Here is a 12,616-nt window from a genome sequence, read left to right on the forward strand (position 1 = left end):
AAATGTATGATTGAGGTATTTCAGCACTGGCACTTACATAAATGCTCACAAGAGAGTTCATGAGAAAAATACTATGAACTTCACTGGGAAGAGAGAAAAAAGAAAAGAAAAAAAAAGATAAAGAGAGAGAGAGAGAAATGAAATGTAACCATGGAAATATAAAGCTACAAAACTTGAATGGATGGAACCAGATGGAACCGGACCTAAAGACTTTTCTTCAGGTTTCTTCATTTAATGAAAATAAATAAATAGTTTAGATTTGAGGCATAAAAATGCAATTTTTTCCATTTTGAAAGTGCTAAATGGATGTCATAAAGACAAAGGGATCATCAGATTGGACTTGATATTCCGCTGTGATTAAAGCTTAAATCTAAAGTTTTGCTTTATCAAGCAATGTCATTTTCACGTGGGTCTACAATTGCGATATGTTGTGCAATATGTTTATTTTGGTGAAGTATGTTTCCCTAAACAGGATAAACTTCACATGGATGTTTTAGGCAGTTCTGAAACAAGTTACAAAACCCTTTTGACACTTTTGACAGGTACGAAACCCTTGTTTCTTTTGATTCGCTTGATGAATGTATTGTGATAGTTCGAACTGGCTCTGTTACTGAGAATGATGATGATGGTATTATAAAGGTGTTCCCTGTGACTCTCAGAGCCGTGTTTGGGCCTCCGGTATATAGATCTCGATGCTGTCGGCCCGCTCTGATGCTGAGTTTTGGCGGAATGAAGCAGCGCGTTTGGCCGCCATTAGGCGCCGTCGTGCCTCCAGTCTCTGACGATCAGGGAGATCCAAAGATTTTTCCCTCGTCACACTCTTACGCAATGTCTTCTTTGGTACTGGCGGCGGGAGCTGGAACAACAACAAATAATATCCGAACACAAGATATGAATGTACAAATAAATGTGTGTCAGGTAATATCTGCAGCAGACTAGAGATATAGATACATTACATATTTGATTGAATTAATAAACTATACACTACTGTTCAAAAGTTTGCACCAAGACTGCAAACTGAAATATTGCGGGGGGGTTTTACCCTTTAAAACAACTGTTTTCTATTTTAATATATTTTAAAATGTAATCTATTCCTATGATGGCAAAGCTGAATTACTGAAAACAGTTGCACTCCTTAAAGGGATAGTTCACCCTAAAATGAAAATTAAGTCATCATTTACTCACCCTGGTGTTGTTCTAATGCCATATTCCTTTATTTATTTTTCAGACCACAAAATGAGATTTTTTTTAAAATTTCCTTCTCACACTCGTCCATACAATGGTAGTTAATAGAGTGCCGCAGGGATGACTTCAAAACCTGGAATACTAATTCGCCAGTTTCCTCTTATCTAGTTACCTATTAGAATTTTTAATTTATTTTTAATAAACATTACAACTTCAAAATTTGTGTTTTCAATATGGGTGTGTGTAATTTACGTTTTAGAGCATCAGTATCGTCAAGTTATGTTCACCATAGACCTTATTTTACTCATAAATTGAAAAACCCATTGGAACATTTTTAGGTGACCAGGGGTGAATTGTTCTTCCGGGTTTTGACTGTAGTGCTAATAGAGTCTAACGAACGCATAGCCGTTCACAGAAGACTAAAAACAGAAACCTTTTAATGCATTCTGGCCGTTCATTTACGCGACAATGGCGTTTTGATGGCCTGAGAGCACAAACTTTGAAATAGGATTTAAAGTGCACATTTTTGAAAACCAGTTTTGAAAGCAATAGCGTTATCATCTCTGTGTAAACTTCAAAAACGTGAATCTGTGAAAGTGGTGATGGCGCATTTGAATACGTATGTGCGTGGTCGCGTAGTCTTTCTTAACAAAATTACATTGCCAATTACTTGTCTGGGATGCATAATACAGCATACAGTTTTATTTAATAAATATTCACTTTAATTTTTAACCCTGATCATCTTCATCTTCATTGGACTTTAATATAGCGTTACAATCATATACCCCTTAGAACATTTGGAATATATGAGACGTGTAGCATCGGACCATTTTGTGATACTTTTGTGTCTTTTTTAAAAGCTTGATGCTGGTCGCTATTCACAGCCATTATATGGACGATTGTGAGTGGAACATTGTTTTTTAATTTCTCGTATTGTGTTCTGAAAAAGAAAGAACATCATACTGCACTTAAACAACACTAGAGTGAGTAAATTATGACTTCATTCTAATTTTAGGGTGAATTACCCCTATATTTTTTTGGAAACTGTGATTTAAAAAACTCAAGATTCTTTGATGACTAGAAAGCTAAAAAAAAAAAAAAACAGCATCTTGAGATAGATTTTTTGTAACATAATTAATGTATAAAAAAATCTTACTGACCCCAAATTTTTGAACAGTAGTATATGTGCCAATAAAAATTTTTTTATCAGTCCAATCAGAAGCATGAAATTAGGTTTGATGACCATCAAAAGTCCTTTAACCAATCAGTTCTCACCTTCTTCACAGGACTCTCAATAAGCCTCCAATCGTTGGACTTGATCTTCTGCAGCTCATTGAATTTGGAGGTAACATCATCGATGGAGAGCTGCAGCAGGTCCCAGAACCCGGCCAGGTCCTGAGAGGTGGGCCGAGGCATGGCACTGGGGTCCTGCAACAAAAAGTTGACAAACATATAATAATAATAAATAATAATAAACTGAAACATACTTTTTCTAATTAAAAAATTACCAAATACTTTTCCTTCTCCATTTGCTGATGGAGTTTGCATGAGTGAACTGCATAATGACATTTTTGTTTTTTAAACTCAAGTTATAAATGTATAAACAAAAGCATTTGGCAAATACATAAAGAAAACTAATTTAAATGCTTTATTAATGCCATTTAAACATGGCATTTATCAAATTATTATGTACTGTTTTGTGAAATTTTATTTTTAATATGAATTTTTAAAAATTGAACATGCTAATTTAATTATTTACATTTTTATTTGCAATTAAATGCATTGATAATAGATTTCTTCATTTAAATTTGTTACACTTTAGATCACTAGTTGCTTATTAGCATGCATATTACTTGTATATTGGCTGTTTATTAGTACTTATAAAGCATATATTAATGCCTCATTCTGCATGACCATATTTTAGATCCCTTAAACCTACCCCATACCTAAACAACCACTACAGCATCTACCTTACTTACTATCAAACTATTATAAGTTTATTGAAGGAAAATAGTGAATATGTGTTCCATAATCTTTGTAAAGTGTTTCCATTACTTTTAAGTGGCACATCTAATCCTCCACAGATTGCACAGCTTTATAATGTGTACAGATTTCAGGGCTGAAAACTGTAAGAGCTTGAAGTCAAGCTGAAGTGTTACCATTTTTATTTGATGCAATGACTACATTTTTTATTATTTGTTGTTATTTCATAAATCTGTATGTGGCCTAATCAACCACTGTGAGTGTATGCCACTGAATAGAGTATTTTATTCAGGAGAATTTAGGTTGTTTTCTAAAACATTGCTCTACTTTGTATGCCACAGTACTTGGTCATTTATGTTCTCTGCATGCCTGGCTCAGATCAGCTGATGTGCTGCTGTGTATCATATCTAATAAATATGACAGCAGAACAAAAGGCCGTCAAGTACACCACAATTACTCCAGCACAGACAGCCCCCGTGGAAGTGCAGTGGTGTGTCGTGGGAAGAGCTGCCGTGAGTACAAAGCGCAGCACAATAACATAAATAGAACACAAACTCATGTACAAATTGGCATATGTGCACTGATGTTACTTACTAGGTTCTGCTGGCAAAGCCAATAAAATTGCTGGAATTTCTGGGACATCAAGAGCTGTGCGCTTCCTACAGCACTCCGGATCTTCCCCAGGACTAATGCACAAACAGGGAAAGAGAGATAAATATTTAATAATCATGAGAGCTATTGAAAATCTCACACATTTATACAGTTAATAGATTTCATAAAGTGTCTACCAGCGAACTTGCACATGATCATGCATATGTTTCTGCTAGAAAGCAGAAAATGCGAAATCTGTAAGTATTCATGTAGGCAAAAAGTACACAACTGTTCAAAAGTTAGGGGTCAGTAAGATTTGATAGATAATACTTTTAGATAATACTTGTATTTAGCAGGGATGCATTAAATTGATAAAATTGACAGTAAAGACATTTATAGTGTTATAAAAGATTTCTATTTCAAATAAATGCTGTTCTTCTGAGTCCTACATTTTTTTTAATCATGGTTTACATAAAATATTAAGCAGCACAACTGAAATGTTTCTCGAGCACCAAATCAGCATATTAGAATGATTTGAGTAATGATGCTGAAAATTCAGCTTTGCCATCAAAGGAATAAATTACATTTTAAACTATATTAAAATAGTTTTTATATTAAAAATGTTTTTAACATATATTTTTTTACAAAATAAGCCAATCTTGGTTGACAAAAACTGACCACAAACTTCTGAAAGACAGTGTACTACATTAGCTGTTTTCAAGTGTAAGTGCTGTAGGTAACAAGAAAGTTGTTGCTTATGGAGAAATTGTACTTAACACCCAATTAAATGGTCTTCATGGATTTTAAACCAGCTTAACCTAGTTTGTTGGTGTTAGCTGGTCTCGCAGTCTTGGGTACTTTTCAGCTGGTCAGGCTGGGAGACCAGTTGGCCGACCAGCAAAACGCAAACTGGAAAGCCATGTTAAACCATCTGAGATCAGTAAACCAGCTTTTTCAACAGGGTCAAAGTACAATGGGAACATGACAGATGCAGTGTGTAGTAATTGTGACTGCCAAGAAGCAAGCTCTTCTTCAAATTCAAGAATCTGAAAGTATGTAAATACTCTCATGAACTCCACAACACAGGTGATTCACACTTTCACACTCATACTCCAATCCATTCTTACGCATTGATTTCTGTGCATTGTCTCTCTCAGTCTGTTGTTCAGAGTCTCAGCGCTGCTCTGAGCTCTTTGCCATGGAAACTTGACAGATGTTGACAGAAATAATTGCTCACATGGCAGCACTCTCAGTGTGAGGCTCTAATAACCTGGAGCTCTGCAAAAACGTTTCATGGTTAAATGTGACACTTCTTTGGATTCATACCTGACACTTTGAAACCTGGAGCCAAACTCTCCAACAAAAAAATATTATAATATAAAGAATTAACGGCTCATAAAATCGGGGCTCTGTTAACTCACTTTCTTCTGACATATCGTTCTCTTCCGCCTCTCCCTCCAGCTCTTTGCACCACCCCTCCATCTTTTTCGTCTCCGTGTGCAGCAGCTGCATGAACCAGCTTCCGTCCCTCCTGCATGAGGGCGATGCTCTTCCTGAATCAGAAGGTTGGGGCGGCGTCACTGTAACCGCCACGGTGGCGACAGGTTCCCGTGGCGAGGGCTCCAGCCAGGGCTCGGGGCTACGCTGGGGACTCGGAGGCTCCGTGGGGGTGCGGTAGTCCTCACGGTAGCTGAAGAGACCCTGAGTGCGGACGGTCCGTACGGCGCCGTACTGCGTAGGGGTGCTGGGCTCGCTGTGACGCTGGAAACCTCCGCCAAACTGAAGACCTTTATCCTCCATTAAAGGAAAACCCTCCAACTCCAGATCAGCCTGAACGGCGGCGGTGACACTGTTGGACCGCTTAAATCGGCCCTGTCTGTATAAGAGAGAAAGATCTCAAATGAGACAGTATTTCACACTCAGAGACAACAACATTTCACACTCAGCTAGTACTTCAGCGGTTCGCACCTCACAAACCGTTCAGACATAGAGATAAAACAGATGTGCTCTGTATTTACCGTCTCTCGTCTTCCACTTGAATCCCAACAGACTGATACTCTCGAGAGCCTTTGCTTTCACACTCAGAATCAGTCGCTGCTTCCACCTACAATGACAAAACAGACCTTTAACTGATGATTATTGACCATGTTCATACTTATAATGCTTCATCACAAATGATTTGATAAGCATTACTATTGTGATCTATAAATTGTGCAGAATATTAAATCCTCAAACTAGTATTTCAAAGTTTACATCAAATTTTTAACTCTGTATTTATAATTTAGTGTCAGACTTTTGCATCCCATTGTATGTGCACATGAATGGGGTAGCCACTGATCATAAAATTGTAAGTTCAGTCCCAAGTCACGAACCAGTGCAACCTGCTAATGCAAAAAAAATAACAGCTCAGTGTGATATACCAGGCTGAGTCTACAGAAACTTAGAGATAAAAACTGCACACCCACATAGTTTCAAGTCCACAAGTAACTCAATAAATAATGCATAATGTGCTATCCAAACATTTCAAAAAGAGTAGGAGAGGCTCATTTTTAAATAATTGTATTCATTATGTAATCTGGCATAATAAATAAGAAGGTTTTAAACATTGATTTAGTGAAAAATTCTCTTTCAAGTACAAAAAAATGCCCCATGCCCAGTCAAGAGCCACTGAGGAAGCTGGTGGAAACTCAAGCCAGGAGGTAATAAACTATGAGAAATGCATTAAACTCTTGAGAAACTTAGAGTGACTGTTTTGGAGTGAGAGTTGTTTAGTCAAGTGAACCGTAGGTCCAAACAGCAGCACAGACAGAATATTTTAAATAATTGTGTCTGTATGTGTGTACATATACATTTACAGTACACTATATATTGCCTATGTAATAATGCATTAAACTGAGACTAAAGACTTTTGAATTGATACAAAAAAAAGGCCAATTTCAAATAAATGCTGTTCTTTAGAACTTTCTATTCATAAAAGAATATGACTGTATCATGTTTTTCACAAAAAACGTTTACAAAAATATTAAGCAGCACAACTGTTTTCGACACTGATCATAAGAAATGTTTCTTAAGCACCAAATCAGCATATTAGAATGATTTCTGAAAGATCATGTGACACTGAAGCCTTGAGTAATGATGCTGAAATTCAGCTCGTTATTTTAAAATTGTAATATTTCACAATGTTATGATTTTTACTGTATTTTGACCAAATGCAGCCTTTGGTGAGCAGAAGAAACACTCTTACCAACCCCAAACATTTGAACAGTAGTATGTATTATTGATTTTATTTTAAATAATTAAGCAGTTATTTCTAACAATTATCACTAAATGACAATTAAAATGATCTGTAGGCCATTATAATACATTCCTGAGATGGTAAATACATTTAATTAGCTAAAAAGACATTCTGTAATAACTTGAATAACTGTAATAACAAACTGAAGGTCAATCTTTCAGGTATATCAAAAAAAGATGTCTGTTGCTTAGAAGTGTCTGTCACTACTAAGAACATCAGACCATCTGAAGAAAGTGTGACTCACACAAGCGCTGGAGAAGGACAGGAAGGGAAGGGTGACCTCACAATCAGAGAACAAGATGATTCACATCACAGATCAGACAAATCAGCTGTCCCTGATCTAACGGTCTGACCACTGAGAACGTCAAAAAGCAGGAAGGCTGAGCACAGGAATTCTGTTTGAGTGAGTCAGACTGTCAGGCATGAAAGAACGAGGGTCAGGGTATGAGGTTTCTTCAGACACAATTCACTCCATAGGGATTACGGCTAGGTGAGCAGTGCTTCCCTCCACTGTTTGATAATGTGTGAGGTAGAGCACACTGTGGTCTCGGTTGCTTCATAGATACAAAACTGTATTTTGGACTGCAGCACTCTGGAGTGTCACTTCATTCATTGTGTCACATTTAAACAAATCTCAAAACTTGTGTGGTAAAGGTGCAAAGGGTTGACAGTAACCAGGGGCTGTCAGTGTCAAAGTAAAAAAGGATAAAAAAAGCACCATAAAAGCAGTTCATATGACTCATGCACTATATTCAAAGTCTTCTGAAGTCATTTGATAACTTTATGTGAGGAAGAAAATGACAAGAAAGCAATTCAGGTGACTTGGAATCAGTGTTAATCTTGTCGATAAATAAGTAAAGTTGCGATGTAACAGAACATTTACATTTACATTTAGTCATTTAGCAGACGCCTTTATCCAAGGCGACTTACAAATTAGGACTAAATTCAGCGAGTCATCATAAAGTGCTCAAAATACGAAGTTCAGGTATTATTCAGAGTAGCATAAGCCTGATAAGTGGTGTTTCGAAGGGAAAGGAATTTTTTTTTCTTTTTTTTTTTCTTTTTTCTATAAGGTTAAGTGCTCACGGAAGAGATTGGTTTTCAGCTGTTTTTTGAATGTTGTCAAAAAGACAGAAGTAGCAACAGATCTTTTCATCCATATTGTGATGTAGATCTGAGTAAAACGGCTTATCAAAAAAATTTTAATAATAATCCATCAGTTGTTGATTGGATGGAGGCAGTTGCTCCATGGGTTGACCCTGGAGGAGGTGTTAGTGAGGCCAGCAGGGGGTGCCGGGGACACTATACTGTACCAAGCACAGTCCTACGGAAGAGACATTAAACCCAGGTCCTGGCTCTCTGTGGTCATTAAAAATCCTATGGCACTTCTCGTAAAGAGTAGGGGTGAAACCCCGGTGTCCTGGCCAAGTATCCTGGCGCACTGGCGCTGTTGTTCTGTGGCTGCCGTCGCATCATCCAAGTGGATGCTACACACTGGTGGTGGTTGAGGAGAGACACCCTCATTTGACTGTAAAATGCTTTGGGTGAACAGTAAAGTGCTATTTAAATGCCTCATTCATTAAATAGTCAACTACTGTATAATTAGATACCATTTTTGTCAGAATAAAACGGCCTAAAATGAATTAATATGTTGAAGACAATTGGACAAAATCTAAAGGCTATTTTCATCAAAAGTTAATGTACAAAAAAGCGATTTACTTTTGATGCTCCACCAAAAAGTAAAAGTATGGATTTGTTGTGACAAGAGGCTGAGTAAATAATGGCTCAATATTCATTATTGGGTGATATATTCCTTTACTAAACGACAGGAATGAGTCAACGCAAAGTGAATTTTGAATAAATTGAATGATTTCCAGCTAGGAAGGAATGATTTCAAACTAGGAACCAGGAAATAGTGGATTATCATCAGTAGACTGGCCGGGGAAATGAGTTTCAGTCAGGCAGGATAAAAAAGGGAGATGACAACTGACGTCAGCTTGCTTTTCTTTTCCTGTCGATCTGACCACTTTCATGACACAATCCAACACAGCTCACAAACTACAACCCCTCTGCATCTACCAGAAAGGATACACCAAGACTTTCCTCTCTGCACAATCTGAAAAATATTCACATAATATTGATGTTTAGTGTGGTATTTCTAAATTCTACACCAGTCTATCACGCGTCGTTCAACTAAACAGGTATCATACCCCAAAATCACACCATTGGTTGATCAAATTTTACTACGTCAAGTCAAAAGTGCCATAGAGACACTGTGTTTACAGTCTCCACAGAAATCATCCGATGAATGCTTACTTAGATTTGTCTCCATACATTAAGATAGAATGTCAAATTACACACATCACATTCTCACTTATATGACGTGCAGTTTAATAGAGCATATTGACCAGTGTACTCCCAACATAAACAGGATTCAAGTTTAAAGCTTGGCAAGTGCCATGTTTAATTAAAGATTGGTTTTGGAGAAGAAAAAAAAGGTAAATAAACCACAGGCTGGTCACTTTATTAGAAAATGCAACATGATGCATGATTAAATCCAGACGTATTAAATCAACTCAAATCAAAGACATGTAAACTAATAAAGTCAATCTGTTGTGACTCTCGAAATCTTTCAATCGCTTTTACCATAGTAGAAAATTTACCAACATAAGTTTTTAGTTTTGTAATTTAACTATTTTCATGGTGAGAAACTGCTAAAAACAACAACTATAAATGTACTTAGTTGTTCTCCAGAACTATGTGGGATATTCCTCAAATTAAGCTGGCAAAACAGCTGTTTTTGTAACAGATTTTGTTTCAATTGCCCTGTCCCAAATAGCACACTTCATGTGCACTTGCGGTTTTGTGAACTTACAATGGCCGTCACGTATGCATGTACTTTAAGTCCACAAGACTGTAGGGTGTCCCGTTTGTCATTTTAGGTTTCAGAGGGGTGCTTTCGAGCGCTCCCTTTGCCAATATGCGCCTTCGATACGCACTTTTCTAGAGCCAACGAAACCCGCAGACTTCGAAAGTGTGGACTCGAAGGAAGATCGCGAGGGCTTAGTGTTCCATTTGGGACAGGGCCATTGAACAACAGAGACGGGCTCATCTTGTGCAGTGAGTGACAGAGACTTGTGCTGTATATGCAAGGAAAACTGCTAAATAATTGCAGTCTGGCGGGCAAACACATTTTATTATAAAAATAATAATGCAAAATTCTGTTTCATGCTCGGTAATAAATATTTATGGACTCAATTCACCCCTATTGGCAGTTAATTGTGCTCCCTCTACGCATAACCTCTAGGGGGCAGTGTGGACAATGAATGGAGAACAGATGCACCAAAGGGCTGAGGGAGGCAAACCCATTTAACATTATTAGGACATGATCTCAACACAGATATTCACAAGGCAAAGTCAGATAACTGCTGGCGAGAGACAGCAAGAGAGAAAGGGAGGGAGGACGAAAGAGATAGAGATGGGGAAATAGGGAGATTAAGGGAAGAAGAGAGAGGGAGAGCCCATTCAGTGAAGCCTGAGTTGAATGTTAATTAATGGATTGCGGTATGATGACTCACAGGAAGCTATTTTTAGCATGACAACACAGACTGGAGGTGTATGGGTTTGTATACACTTCAGTGTTTGGACTTCAAAATAACCTACATTGCTTTGGTTAGGTAAGATTCAGTTTGCATGAGTGCTTGTGGGTTACATTTATCATTAGTCAGCACATTCAAGAATATTTTGCTCACAACAGACAGACGGGGGCTCAAAACAGCAGAGAAGTGGTAAGAAAAGGCAGCTTTCTATTCAGACCAGTTAAAGCTGAAGTCACTGAGAAGAACTGCAAAAAAGAAACAAACAAAAAACAATGACTGTCTGCAAACAGTGTTTTCCAAACACCCTCCATTTACCATTGGTCAACAAAACGGGGAGCCCCGCCCCCAAAACTGAAAAACTGAAAGAATTGTTTCAAGACCACCTAAAGACTTCTCAATGAAATTAACCTATGAATGGCTTACCTGTGGTTGTCTGAATATTAAACAGGGAAAAGATAAAGCTTTTATAATGTATATAATATATAAACACTGTATATATATATATATATTTCACTCAAAAATGATAATTTCAATGAAAAATGAAAGTTCCAAATCTATATGACACCGTGTCTACTCCGGACGTGAGCGGCACAATGCGACGTTACAAAAGACTATCGAATCCGTTATAATCAGTGATGTTGTCTACACTGGACAACATTCCTGATTCCCCGACAAATCCCCGACAGTAAACTGATGCCTCGTTCTATTTATGACGTACCCCAAGCACTTGCAATACTTCTCATAGGAAGGACAAATGGATTTGAAACAGTCGCTTTGTCGTGTCCAGTGTAGACACAGTTTTACTTTCTTCTGTGGAACACAAAAGAAGATATTTTGAAAATGTCTTCTTTTTTTTGATGCAGGATCTTCACACTTCACCTGTATTCCTATTGAAGACCTTGGTGTTTTTAGGTACTCTTCCGCCCTGGACACCAGCACAGCTTTATCACAGGTCATTACTGAGCTGTGGCTGTCTGTGGAGGGGTGTCTCTTTCCTGCCATCGCCATGGCAGCCGCTTCCATGGCAATAGTGACGGCCTTGGCGCTGTCCAGACTGTCAGTGGAGTTATAAAGTGCTCGACCCAAACTCAGACTCAACCCATCAGAACCCCAGAGGCCTGTGGGATAAGCATAAAGAGAAGATGAGGACATATAAAGAGACAGTGAGGTTGTGAATGATGCAATGTTCAGATTTAAAGGAAATTTCCTTAAAAATGAAAGAAATATATTAGTGAAAAAAATTATACCTTTATTGCGTATCAACGTGATTTTAGTATGAAGGAAATCGCTTACTAGCCTTTACGTTAAATTTTACAACTTCGTTACCTGGACAACATAAAGGCTAAAAACCTAAAATGATAAGAACATTACAGCTCAAATTTTAATGTAAGTGCTTTTATTAAATGATAAAGCTTCACAGTTTCCCCAAATTTTCCTTTTTGCTTTATATATTACAAATGCCTCACTATAATCAACTATAGCCATGTTTTTTGTTTTTTTTAAAGCAAGGGGTGGGTGGAATTATTTTGTGTGGTGATCAACATTACACCACAAATGCTGTCGATTGAGCTTAACTTGTATTTCTATCATGGCAACTCTCAGAGAGATTGGCATGGTAATGGTAATGGATATGGTAATGTAAATGTATTTGGTCTTGGCGGTATAGATCTGCCACACAGAGGAAGTACTGAGACTTGCTACTGCCAAAACTTTCACAAACATGCTGCTTTGTGAGCATGTAAGACATGCTGCAGCTGCACATGTAACATACAATAAATAACCACCGCAGCAGATCTATACAGGTGGAGCTGGGGAAGGTGGAGGGTTTCTGAAAGCACGCTGCAGACTTGCAAACACTACCCGTATATGAATGTTGTGCCGCAGCTCATTGGCCGCTGATGCAACAGCAACCAATCAGCTGCGCTATGTAGATAATGATGTGATCCCTACCAAATTAGTTAAG

General features: G+C 37.8%; 1 protein-coding gene across 3 annotated transcripts in view; it reads right to left on the reverse strand.

Annotated features, from left to right (window-relative positions):
• Nucleotides 1–532: 532 nt before the first annotated feature.
• dlgap2a (discs, large homolog-associated protein 2a) overlaps nt 533–12,616 on the reverse strand; it is a 156,809-nt gene continuing 144,725 nt past the window's right edge. For all 3 annotated transcript variants that reach the window (XM_082143082.1, XM_082143084.1, XM_082143083.1), the window contains 6 exons: nt 11,533–11,771; nt 5,778–5,863; nt 5,181–5,635; nt 3,763–3,854; nt 2,461–2,613; nt 533–856 (listed from right to left, as the gene is read on the reverse strand). In XM_082143082.1, coding sequence (XP_081999208.1) covers nt 656–856; nt 2,461–2,613; nt 3,763–3,854; nt 5,181–5,635; nt 5,778–5,863; nt 11,533–11,771 — 1,226 coding nt within the window. In that variant the 3' untranslated portion in view covers nt 533–655. The remainder of the gene's footprint in view (nt 857–2,460; nt 2,614–3,762; nt 3,855–5,180; nt 5,636–5,777; nt 5,864–11,532; nt 11,772–12,616) is intronic.

Source organism: Leuciscus leuciscus, assembly GCF_965113295.1.
Source record: "Leuciscus leuciscus genome assembly, chromosome: 17".
Classification (NCBI taxonomy): domain Eukaryota; kingdom Metazoa; phylum Chordata; class Actinopteri; order Cypriniformes; family Leuciscidae; genus Leuciscus; species Leuciscus leuciscus.